General features: G+C 42.3%; 1 protein-coding gene across 3 annotated transcripts; it reads right to left on the bottom strand.

Moving 5' to 3' along the window:
• Nucleotides 1-897: 897 nt before the first annotated feature.
• On the bottom strand, nt 898-12,340 carry LOC103050775 (uncharacterized). 3 transcript variants are annotated; one of them, XM_007444507.4, is made up of 6 exons: nt 12,310-12,340; nt 10,980-11,065; nt 9,184-9,310; nt 6,357-6,467; nt 3,143-4,824; nt 898-1,630 (listed from the first exon to the last, which is right to left on the bottom strand). In XM_007444507.4, the coding sequence occupies exons 2-5, from the start codon at nt 11,052-11,054 to the stop codon at nt 3,179-3,181; spliced, it is 1,959 nt and encodes a 652-aa protein (XP_007444569.2). In that variant the 5' UTR covers nt 11,055-11,065; nt 12,310-12,340; the 3' UTR covers nt 898-1,630; nt 3,143-3,178. The 3 variants fall into 3 exon arrangements, with proteins under 3 accessions (XP_007444569.2, XP_025032881.1, XP_087990788.1); XM_025177113.2 differs by lacking the exon at nt 12,310-12,340 and adding an exon at nt 12,274-12,300; XM_088134662.1 differs by lacking the exon at nt 6,357-6,467.
• Nucleotides 12,341-12,875: the final 535 nt, after the last annotated feature.

Below are 12,875 nucleotides of genomic sequence, written 5' to 3'. Positions count from 1 at the left end.
TCCTACTTCAGACACATTATGTGCAGACCCAGGTCTCTGGAGAAGGCTCTAATGTTGGGAAAGGTGGAAGGAAAGAGAAGAAGAGGATGACCAGCAGCAAGGGGGATGGACTCGGTTACAGTGGCAATGGGGACACTGGTGGGAGACTTGAAAGGACAGGTTAGGGACAGATCATCATGGAGAAAATCTATCCATGTGGTCTCTAGGAGTCAACAACAACTTGATGGCACATAATCACAGTGAGAATTAGGTTTGGTGTTGGGCTGTTGACTGCATCTGTGCACAAAATAAAAAGGCAGATGCATCAAGAAACCTTCAGGGTCACCTTCATGTCATTCTTGCTATCATGGTCTTCGGAGCTAGTTTTCCAACTTCCCAAATTTACAGTAAGGGTAGCCTCCTGCCCTGGAGCCTGCCCTGGTAGTCTCCCCTCCAAGTACAAGCCAGGAGCATTTGTGGTGGACAGAATAGTCAAGACAGTGGCTGCAACAGATGATCAAAGCCCCAGCCAGATGTGCTCAGTTATGAGCACTGTACGGCCTTCTCTGCCATTGTCCCCGCCCTTTAAAATATTCTCCCCCCAGAGGTGCGGTGGGCCTGTACCCTCCCGGCTTTCCGGAAGGGACTAAAGACCTGGCTCTGCCAGCTTGCATGGGGCAGTAAGAGTTTTAGTCAAATCTGGGGGTGGCTGGTGCCCTGATGACTCCCCGAGCCTAATACCCACCAATTACCATAAATTCTTGGACTACATTTATTATTTATTTAGGACTACTTTTATATTTTATTGTTAATTAATTTTATCTCCTCTGTAAGCCGCCCAGAGCTGCTTTTTAACGAGATAGGCGGTACAAATTTGATATATAAAAATAAATAAAAGAAATAGTACCGTAAAAGAAATTCAAAAGCTGGGCAACTTTAAAGAAAGGACCACACAAAGCCCAAGGATATCAGCTGCTGTTGCAGACCCAGGAATCCTGTAATATTAACCACTGCTTTTATCTCTGCATTAGACAGGCGCAAAAGTAGCATACAAGAATTTTGCAATGTAGCTCTAATCTACCCCAGGTTGGAAGGCAGTGCTGAGAAAGTAGTTTGTCAGAAGCCTTGCAATGGAGGCCATTCTTAATATTAAGGTCAGAGTTGGGGCCAAGGCTGGTTGGATTCCTGAGCAAAAATTCCTTTATTCCTTAATGAGCTGCAATTCTTATTCCATCTAAATTGCCACCATCCCTGCCACCAATTCTCCCCTTAGGCCAAACCCAAGATTCATACCCCATTGTCTTGCATGCTGACAGGATGCATTTTTGAATGTTCAACTGTTTTTAAAAATTGCATTACATTTGCACATAAGGACATGAACCTAAGTAGAAAATCTCTTTTTGCAGAAATTCTCAGATTTGTAGAAACAGAAGGGACCATTCAAGTGATCAAGTCCAACTTCCTGTTCTGTAGAAAAATCCTAATCCAAATTAAAGCATCTCAGACAGGAGCTGTCTGGCCCCTTTCTTTCTCCTTTCTTGGCCAAATCTTTTTTCACAGGGAAGAGGTTCATACATTTCTTTTTCTTAGAAGGTTTCTCCATAGCATCCAGACTAGAATCTTCCATATGGTGGGCAAGAGCACTGATAACCTGGCAAAAGAGAAAAATAACAAAAGCTTTGATTTTCAAATTACACAGGAATAAGGTATAAGGAATAAGGCCTCTTGTTAAGAAAAAAAACCCTACTGAATGTGATAATCCAGGAAAAAGAATGGTTTAAAAGTCTGTTTCTCCAATGTGCACTATAATTTTCTAAAGATGGAACTATTTCCTGATATCATCCTGGATGCAAGTTTTGCCTTCTACAGGAAATTTAGATGTGTTTAGGATCAATATCCCAAGATTTGCTGTATAAAGATAATAAATCTGCAAAGTAATGGCTTTGCGACAGGAATAAGCTATGCTGTCCTGTGTATCGAAGGATCAGTAAATGAAAGGAAAAGACAGCAAAACATATTATTTTTATCTTACTCAGAATATATTGTACACATATAAAAGTACATGATCCTAGAATGTATTTATGGGATAATGCAAACATTGAAATGCATATAAAGTATAGTGTTTGGGAAAATAACCAGGTCTTCATAACTGTATGTCAGGTGGGAGACTTTTCCACAAGACAGGTGCCATGCCAGAGAAGTCACACTTCCTATATCAACATTTTCAATTTTGAAAGCATAATTTCATATACATGAATTTTACTCATTAATCTGAAGTTACAGAAAGAAGTAATTAGAAGAGTCTTCTTCTACATATAACCTGTGATTTCTTACATGCCCATAGCTGTATTATTAACTCAGCTGGTTGCTTTAATGCTTTAATTTGGATTAGGATTTTTCTACACAACAGGAAGTTGGACTTGATCACCTGAATGGCCCCTTCTGTTTCTACAAATCTGAGAATTTCTGCAAAAAGAGATTTTATGAAAGGTTGAGGCACAGCTTCCTGGGGGATTCCTCAAAAACCACTCCAGAAGGCTCAGGGATGGTGGAGTACATTGGTCAGATTTCCTTCCTCAGTAATTCAATTTGAGTTGAGGGGAAGTTTGAGAAAGCTGTGCTTATTATCAACCCAGCTGGTTGACCATTCCTGGAGTAAGATTCCAATCCTGTCTGGATGCCACTTTGATCACCTATTTCTAGTGGTGGCCTCCAGACAGGATGGGAATCTAACATCTAGAACTATCAACCAGCTGAGACTCTAGTGGCTACAAATTCTGAAAATCATGCCTGAAAGGTACTGGGGAAGAAGAGAAACCTGAGAATTGGAATCACATTCATCAGTGGAAATCCGTCCTTCTGCTGGCTTTGCACAACAAAAAGTGCTGTCGAGTCTAGCCTGAAGATTTATTTTTTGAGCCAGGCTCCTGATGGACCTCATGTTGTAACATCATTTAAGTACATCACCAGCTGTTCCTATCTCAGCCTCATGTTGTTTTAATGTGCTTGTTTTAATTTCATTTGTTGCAATCTGATATGGTTCCACTGGTTTGAGAGTCCTTTTACTGGAAAGCAGGCTTAAAATCTGAACAAGCAAATACATAAATGAATACTAAGTTTGTGAGCTGATCATTAGTTCTGGAATTTAAAAAAAAATTCTTACCTCCGCATTTTCAGTATTTTCAGTACACTTGAGAAATCAAGGTATGGCAAAAGGCTTGGAACATTTGTAGTATGTTTCACCCACATGGGCTCTCTCATGACAGATGAGAGCCCACGATGAAGAAAAGCATTCACCACACATCAAGCATGTGTAAGGTTTATCAACTGCACAGCTCCTGTGATGCCGCATAAGGTCTGAGCTTTGAACAAAACCTTTCTGACACTTCAAGCACTTGTGGGTCCTGACTCCTGGGTGGGCTCGCTGATGTTTTGCCAAGGGGGAGGGATCAGCAAAACACTTCCCACACTCCAAACACTTATATGGTTTCTCTCCTGTGTGGACTCTCTGGTGTCTTAGAAAGTGTGATTTGTCCACAAAACGTTTCCCACACTCCAGGCAGTTATAGGTTCCGTCGCCTGTGTGAATCCGCTGGTGTTTCACACAAGCTGAGGCCTCAACAAAACACTTCCCACACTCTAAACATATATAGGGCTTTTTCCCACTGTGGATTTGACGGTGTTTTGCCAAAGTGGAGGCATCAACAAAGCTCTTTTCACACTCTGCACATTTATAAGGTTTCTCGCCTGTGTGAACTCTCCGGTGTATTGCGAAGGCTGAGGAATCAGCAAAACATTTTCCACAACCCAAACATTTATAAGGTTTCTCTCCTGTATGAACTCGTTGATGCCGCACGAGATGTGATTTTGCAGCAAAACACTTTGCACACTGCACACATTTGTAGGGTTTTTCTCTTGTATGGACTCTCTGGTGTCTGGCAAAATTTGATCGGCTGGCAAAACATTTGCCACACTCAGGGCACTTGAAAGGTTTCTGATCTGCATGGGACCTCTGGTGTCTCACAAAATAAAGTTTGCGGGCAAAATGCTCCCCACACTCCAAGCATTTATATATTCTATCTCTTGTGTGAACTCTCTGGTGCTTTGCAAAAGTTGAGGGCTGAGCAAAACATTTTTCACACTCGGAGCACTTGTAGGGCTTCTCTCCCGTGTGGACTCGCTGATGTATTGCTAAGGCTGAAGAATACCCAAAGTACTTTCCACACTCCAAACAATGATAGGGCTTTTCTCCTGTGTGAACTCTCTGGTGTTTTGCAAAGGCTGAGGGCTGGACAAAACATTTCCCACAATCCAAGCATTTATGCAGTTTCTCTCCTGTATGGAGTTTTTGGTGGTCTCTGAGTTGAGATTTCCAAGCAAAACGTTTTCCACACTCCAAACATTTGTGTCGTTTTTCTCCTGTGTGAGTGTTCTGGTGGTCCAAGAGAGAAGACTTCTGACCAAAACATCTCCCACACTCAAAGCACGTATAGGGAGATTTTCCTGTGTGGTATCTCTGATGAATGGCAAGGTGCGATCTCCAGGCAAAATGCTTCCCACACTCTAAGCATTGACAGGGTTTCTCCCCGGTATGAATTCTCCAGTGGCTCGTGAGATTTGATTTGGTTGTACAACGCTTTCCACATTCCATGCACTTGTATGGCTTCTCTCCAGTGTGAGTTCTCTGATGGATCAGAAATTTTGACCTCTGAGCAAAGCATTTCGCACACTCTAAACACTGATAGAATTTCTTTCCAGTGCGGACTTGCTGGTGATTCAGAAGACTGGATCCGTAAGGGAAATGCCTCTCCCACCAAGCACATGAATGCTTCTTCCCACAGCCATCTATTGAGATCAAAGGCAAAAGAAACAAGTTTTGATTTGGAGGATGAGAAAAAGAAGTACCTAGAAATTAGACTGAAGAGCAAAACCAAATTTAAAATTATGGGTTCAAGCATCAGACAGGCGCCCATCATCTTCTACTTCTTTTTGATTACATTTTTCCTCAGCATTAAATCATCTCAATACATCTATGAAGTATCATAAAGTATTAGACGCTATAAAACACTTGAATGAAAAAGAACAGAATTTTATTTTCAGGTTTACATTCTAAACAAGGTAATGCCATGAAATGACCCAAATTCCAGGAAGTGTGATTAAGAATTATCTTTTATCTTTTTAATTGTAATGTTTAATAACATTATTATACAAAAAATTAAAAACTCATTTGCACAATTGGAAAAAAGAAAAAATAGAGATGTCAGAGAGGAGGATGCTTAGAAAACGTACAACTAGTGCAAGTAGATTGTGATATGAAAGAGAGGCTTGTGTTGCAACTATGAGAAAAGGATTGAGAAGAGAAAGATTAGTGGGGACATCATGAGCAATTGGAAACAACAGATGTGGGCCCCAAAACAGAGATGTTTTAAAGTAAATTAGACTGCATAAGAACCGAAGATTGTGTTGCTTTCAAAAGTAGCGTGGGCAAAAGAAGGAACAGAGAAAAGTACAATGAAAACAGAGATGCAAATAGAGGAGAGAATGTGAACATGAGGAAGACCACAGAACATTATAGGACCATGACAGGTAGGGTGAAAAGAGAACTCATCTATGTGTATCGTTGCAAGGAACCTATGTTCTTGCCAACGATGCCAACTTTCTATCTTCCACAAACCTCTTTTGGTAGTGTTGATCCTACACATAAGATTTAATGATCAATTCACCTATTCTGATACCAGCTGCCTGCACGGCCAGGAGCGAGGCTTTGTTTATTTGACTGCTTTATATGGCCACCCAACTCACATGACAGCCACTCTGGGCAGATTACGTAGAGTTAAAAAGCATAAAACAAAAACAAAAAACCACAACAGTACATGAAAACTTCACAGTATAGCCTAACCAAGGCAACCGTAACATCTTCCAATTCAAAATCATTCCAGGAGGGGCTTATCCGATGTTCTGGTCCAACGCCCAGGAGAACAGCGAGGCCTTCAGGGTTGGGAACATCTAGATCTCAAGAGGAATGCTGGTCTTAGGAAGACCCACTAGATGGCACTGTTTCATGGAAGGGATCTGAAGTATATGGTACCTATAATCCCACTACATCTGGAGGGTCATGTAATGCCCATCCCTGACCTGGGACCCCCACCCTGACAGTCTTGGCAAAGAATAATAGTTCCCTCAAAGCCCAAGAAGTTTCATGAGTACTGTGGTTAGGACAGCCCACACTGAAACAGTTATAAAATATGAAACGTTGAAGGCTTTACATACCCATCTACCTCTTTAGAATAGTGATTCAAAGGAACAGGATGGCAACAAAACATGAACCAGACTTTCAGGAAATAACTCAAGAAACTTGGTTTCCCCACAGCCCTCACCTGAGGGGAGACTGAGATTCTCCACTCCATCCAAGGCCTGAGACGCCAACATCCAAGGATCTTCCCCTCGTTCTAGCTGGGAAATGAGCTCTGGCTTGGTGAGTGAAAAGCCTTTCCAGGAAAGAAGAGAAGAAGAAACATCCAGGGATGCGTCATCACTCCCCATCTAATCCTTGATCTCTAAAAAGCAAGCCTCACAGCTGCCTTCCTGAACAATAATTTATTTTCAGAACGATAGTTTGGGAAGACATTACTGGATCTTATTTATTTATTTACTTGATTTATATCTCCTTCAGGAGCTCAAGGCAGTGTTCTCTCCCATTTTTCAAACCCTGTGAGATAAGTTTTGCTGAGAAAATGGGACTGACCCAAAGTCACCTAGAGAGCTTTCATGGCTGGGGGGGTCGGTGGTAAAACCCTGGGTCTTCCCACTCCTAGTCCAAAATCTTCACCTCTCCAGTACACTGGCTCTTGGGCTAAGAGAGGACTAGTCCAGTGTCCCCCAGGGAATTTTTGTGCCTGAACTGGAAACAGAATCTGGGTCTCCCCAGTACCATCCCATCATCGTCATCGTCGTCATCATCATCATCTTATTCTGCCTATATACATATATGTATGTATCTATGTATGTATAGGTCAAGTCAAGGTGGCGAACATACTTAATGCTCTCATCTCCTATTTTCCCCGCAACAACAACCCTGTGAGGTAGGTTGGGCTGAGAGAGAGTGACTGGCCCAAAGTCACCCAGCTGGCTTTCAGGCTTAAGGGAGGCCTAGAATTCATAGTCTCCTGCTTTCTAGGCCAGCACCTGAATCACTACAGGTAGTCCTCACTTACTGACCACTCGTCCAGCGACCGTTTGAAGTTACAACAGCACTGAAAAAGGAGACTTATGACCAGCATTCAAAGTCATGGCTGTTGCAGATTCCCGCAGTCACATGACTGCGATTCAGGCACTTGGAAACCAATGCGCATTTATGACAGTTGTAACATCCTGCAGTCATGTGATCACCATTTGTGACCTTCACAGTTGGCTTCTGACAAGCAAAGTCAATGAGGAAGCTGGCAGGAAGTCGCAAGTTGTGGTCACATGACATCGCACTTAACAACCATGGGTGATTCGCTAATGGCTACAGCCGGAACTGTCATCCTAAATTGGGCGTGGTCATGTGACATTTCATTTTACGACCACGTTGCTTAGTAACAGTTGTCAGTCTCAACTGTGGTTGGTAAGCGAGGACTACCTGTACACCATACTGGCTCTTGGATAATCTTATCAGATGAATTACTTCAGCTACTTGCTTAGATGCTGGTGAGGAACAATTCTTTGTCTAATTAAAGGTTCAACGACAGGACAGGCTTAAGCGACTAATGGTTACCATGATCATTTCCTGTGCTGGTTTAACAAAGGCAGAGAACAATATAGATCAATGTTTCTCAACCTTGGTAGCTTTAAGGTGCATGGACTTCAACTCCCAGAATTCCCTAGCCAACATGCTGGCTGGGGAATTCTGGGAGTTGAAGTCCATGCATCTTAAAGCTGCCAAGGTTGAGAAACACTGATATAGATTCTTCACTGGTAGGTCCTTTCATGGCTCCTGTAGGGAAAAGTGAGGGTGGTCTGAGGAATGGAACTAGAAACTGGATGAGGGAGATGCTGGCTGAAAGTCCTATGATGCTCCCTACTTCAACACCCATTACAGCCACATCTTCCTCCAGAAACAGACGACACTTAGCTTTTCCCCTCAAATGAGCCCTCAGGAATAGTGATTTGAGAGCCCCCAGCTTCATTTTTGAACCTCTCAAGATCCTGGCCTTCAGCTGAATGACCAACTGCCAAATAATGACATCATTTCCAACTGAGTTTCAATATGAAATTAAAGAGATATCGGTGTGCTAAAAGCCTCCAAAAGGTCTCAGACATTATTATTGTTTAACCAAATCAGTCTCAATCCATTATTTTTAAATGAGCTCCACCTCCTCAGTGAGGTCATTGTGTCCCTGCCTTGCCAAATCTGGCTGCTGAAAAAGAATTTTAAAAAGTGTAGTCCAAATTTCACAATGTTTTCTGCTTTTGCTGTAGACACGAAATGGCTTCTTTACCTCATGGATGGGGAAGCTGGAGCAAGAACTATCAGGGGTTGCTAAACTACAATTCTCAGCAGACTTAGCCAGCATGCCTAAAAGTGAGGGATGCTAGAAATTATAACTCAGCAACATCTGGAGGACCTCCAGTTCCCCATCCCTTTGTGTGGCAGGGATCCGTTTCCTAGCTCACCTTACGCCAGTGTTTCTCAACCTTAGCAACTTTAAGATGAGTGGACCTCAACTCCCAGAATTCCCCAGCCAGCCATGGGGAATTCTGGGAGTTGAAGTCCACTCATCTTAAAGTTGCTAAGGTTGAGAAACACTGCCTTACACATTAGACTATGTGAGAAAGAAGAACATATGGAGAAATAGTCTCTAGGAGCTAAACACTGTATAGGCAGGGGAAGATTTAAGATATTCTTCTCCCCTGCTCTCTGTTGCTCCTAGACCATGACCCTAGAGCTGACAAATGAATTAAGGCCTTATAAAATTCAGACCAGCTTACTCCAACCTGGTGCTGGCCAGTTTACAACTCCCATTTTCTCCAGCCAGCATGGCCCATGACTATACACTGTTGCAAAGGAAAAAATAAGATATATTTCATCAATTTCCTTCTCTGTTTGGGTAAGTGGAGAGAAAACAAAATTAATGCACCAACTTGTCATTCAAAAAACCCATGAAGGACCAATGAGATTAACTCAGCTCGTCCAGCCACTGTCAAATGGTTCAATTTGCTCACCCAAGGAGATCACGTTCCCATAGTTCTCCATCATGACATCTCTGTACAAAGCTCTTTGATCTTCATCTAGCAGCGCCCCCTGGTCCTCTGTGAAATACACAGCCACATCTTCAAAGGTCACAGGTCTCTGCAAAAATAGAAGAACACCATTTCAATCTTCAAAACTCTTGAAAAACTTTTCAAAATGCAAAGAGAGGGGAAACATTATATTTCTGCAGCCCGATACACAATAGTCGTTGCTCTGTCCTTTTAAATCTGTGTGTGTGGTATGTGCGTATATGTGTAAATAAGCCTGAATTCATATCCATAAACAGCAAATGTTGTAATTTTTTTTTTACTATACATTAACATTTGATGGGCTGATCCATCCCACTCTCCAAATAATTCTTAAAGCACTGTTCCATACATATAAAAACTTTGGGAAAAAAAGTTATAGCCTAGAGCAGAGTGTCAGACATCCATTTTTACATGCAAAGATTTGTCCTTTGTGGGAAAGGCTTGAAAAGATGTGATCAACACAATGCCCAACTAACTCCCAGATGTCCCTTCCAGCCTGGGAGATTCATAAGCAGATACAGAATTGTAACTATAGTGTGAAATCTCCAGGCTGATAATGTAATATGAGTGGCCATGCAGATTCCTACATCAGCTGTGCTCACACAGCAAGTTTAACTAGGTGAATTACAAACGTACTGACTACATTTACCCAACGCAGTGAACTTGGTTAATTTTACCCTGATGAAGTATTGGTGTGGCTAAGTATGTAGCATAAGCCCAGGCTACTTGTTTAGTTTATGGTCCAATACACTGCATAATCCCAGAAAATGGATTAATTCAGATTCCAGATTAAGTATGTTGTATAAATGTAGCCAATGTGGACTGCAAATGAAGAATCTGTATTCCTTTGTGGATATGACAGAAGCTTCTACAATTCTAGCAGCTATGCTGACGCTTGTTATTTTAAATTAGGAGTAAGCAACTTGACATATTGTGCAAGAATTGATGGGGTAGTAGTCTACAACATCTGGACAGCAGAGGTTGTCTACTGGTTTGGGGTTTTTTTGTGCCTTCAAGTCAGTCTTGACTCCTGACAACTATATGGAAAAGTCAATGAAGCTTTCTTGGCAACATTTTTGGAAGTGGTTTGCCACTGCCTTCTTCCTAAGTTGAAAGAGAATGACTGACCCAAAGTCACCCAGCTGGCTTCCATGTCTAAGGCAGGACTAGAATTTAGGTTTCCCTGCTTCTAGTTCAGCACCTTCAGCACTAGACCAAACTGGCTATCACCTATAATTTAGATAATCTTAAAAGAAACCATATAACTCACAGTGGACAATTTTAGAACTATTACCCATAACACCTACAGAGTATAAAAAACCCTAGTACTGGATCCTGGAGACCATAATTAAATCCACTTGATTTGTTAGACCAAATGGCTTAGAATCCTAAAATCATAATCACAGAATTATGAATCACAAGAATCATTTAGTTCAACCTTCTGTAATGTACAGAGCCAGTTAAACCATCCATGGGAAGTGGCTGTCTAGCTGCTTCTTAAAAACTTCCAAAGTGGAAAACTCACTAGCCCCATAAGTAGACTTTATACCATCAGGACGTTTTTCCTGAGCAAAATCTAGGTAGCTACCATTTACACCCATTTTCCAGATCCAGCTTTTCTTCTGATCCAGAACATCTCTTCCATTCATTAGGAGAATGAAAGAAAGTGATGTCTCGTGTTCCTTGTTAACTTCAAACCCACCCACCCCTTCCCCATCTATTTCTGGACAAAGTCCTACCTGGCTTGGCTTTCTAGCAATCTCTTCTCTCATTCCAGAAGAAGGAAAACATCTTGGCTGACAGGAGGACATCATTTTTTCACTCTCTGGAGGCAAGGAGGACAAGCAGAGGGGGAAATGCAGGTTCTCTCTTAACTTCTACGGTACATTATTATTTTATTTATTGATCACAAATGTCACATGATAATAAGAAAGGAAGAAACACAATTCTTAACTGCTCCTGCAAACATATTCATCAATTGCTATACATTGAGAGGGACCTATATTCTCCGTAGCCCATAGGTAGGATAAGATACATACTAAGGCCTATATATTCTTCTCATACAGTATAACGAAATGGCCTGCAGGCTTAAATGGGGCTAGTATGCGGCTATTATAAGCTCTGTGTTGGCTATCTCAGCTCTGCTGATGTTGCTACCATTTCAGCATTCCTCCCTATCCACCATACTGCCTGAAACTCTTGGAAGCTGAAGTTTATCAACATCTGCAAAGCCACAAGTTGCCCATCCCTGCTAGTAAAACATCGCAATAATGCATAGAGGGCAAAAAATATGGATCTGGGTCATCATCAGGTAAGAAACATAAAGATCCGTCCAGGTTCTACACTGAGCAGAGGGCACCCTTTTGGCTATAAGGAAACCAAGCAAAAAACAGAATAGAGGCATATGGCAGTTATGCCAGAACACAACTTAGTGTTAACAGAAAGTTGTGAGAATCTAGCTGCAGCCATGATTGATGCATTAGCTTCTGGGGTGAATCCAGCCAGTTGTGGCTTACTCAGTAAACCAAAGCTCAGCTCGTTGAGTGAATTCACAGTAAGGCATAGCTTAGAACAGCATTCCCCAACCTTGGGAACCTCCAGGAGTGTGGACTTCAACTCCCAGAATTCTCATCAATGCCCACGCTGGCTGTGGAATTCTGGGATTTGAAGTCCACAGCCCTGGAAATCGCCAAGGTTGGAAAACACTGGCTTAGAAAGTGGTGCGAACGGCGATATTTAGCTCCTTGCATTGTTTTCAGTTTAGGGGGGGAATATGTCTTGCTTTCCTCCGCCATTTTAAGAGTTCACCACGTTTCTTCTTTCCTGCTTTTCAATTACGTCTTTCACCGCTCTCCATCCCCAATACACGGTGCGATGCGATCCAAAGAGCAGCTGACTGCCTTTCTCTTGGGAGACACATTTATATTTAAAGGGGCGGGAGATCCGAGCAGACAAAGGAACTCTCATTTTTCCAACTTCGTGAAAATAATAACGTAAGAGCAGACCTTCCTCCCCCACCATTACCCGCCTCACCTCCAACCGCTCAGCCTCGGAAAACTATTTGCTCACCTGCACTGGGCAGCTTCGGGATGCAGCCTCCGGCCACGCCCCTTTCCCAGCTCAGCCAATCACTCCGCTTCACTGTCCTTCCGTTCTCTCCGTCACCAAGCGCCAGTTGGCGTTCGAAGGAGAGCCCGGGCGCTGCTGGGAATTGTAGTTTTTCCTTATCAAGGCACAGCTGATCCGCAGACGCTTATACCGTAGCGTCGGTCGCCCTTGCGGTATTTTGACGTTCCATCCAGTGGAGTTAAGAGACTAGGGTTAAAAGATGCACACGCATACACTAGCAATTATGTGGGATGAATGTAAAAAGCCAGCATTTCTGTTTACTAGATCTCATTCCCTTACACCAGCGTTTTTTAAACTTGACAACATTAAGATGTGTGGAGTTCAACTCCCAGAATTCCTCATCCACTGGAATTTTTCTAGCTTCAGGTGCTAAAATGAGAAAGGGTGGGAAAAAAATGAGTAAAAGCTCAGCTAAATATTTATCTTCATTTGCTTCCTGTAGTAAACTAGCAAAACTAGTTTAATTGAAAAGTCTCCCTCTTCTCCCGACCCACACTTCTCTGAAG

This window comes from Python bivittatus, unplaced genomic scaffold (genome assembly GCF_059951505.1).
Source record: "Python bivittatus isolate LINGU-HERP-01145 unplaced genomic scaffold, Pbiv_v1 ctg000080_np1212, whole genome shotgun sequence".
NCBI lineage: Eukaryota > Metazoa > Chordata > Lepidosauria > Squamata > Pythonidae > Python > Python bivittatus.
Note: the sequence above shows the minus strand (reverse complement) of the source record. Positions and strands in the feature narration are given on the sequence as shown.

Bases quoted from the DNA above. Each gene is read 5' to 3' on its own strand.
- LOC103050775 (XM_007444507.4), bottom strand. From the start codon at position 11,054: ATGATGTCCTCCTGTCAGCCAAGATGTTTTCCTTCTTCTGGAATGAGA. The intron at 9,311-10,979 runs GTAGGACTTTGT...CTATTTTTGCAG, and splicing joins TTGCTAGAAAGCCAAGCCAG to AGACCTGTGACCTTTGAAGA. The intron at 6,468-9,183 runs GTGAGCAAATTG...TTTCCTGGAAAG, and splicing joins TGGGAACGTGATCTCCTTGG to GCTTTTCACTCACCAAGCCA.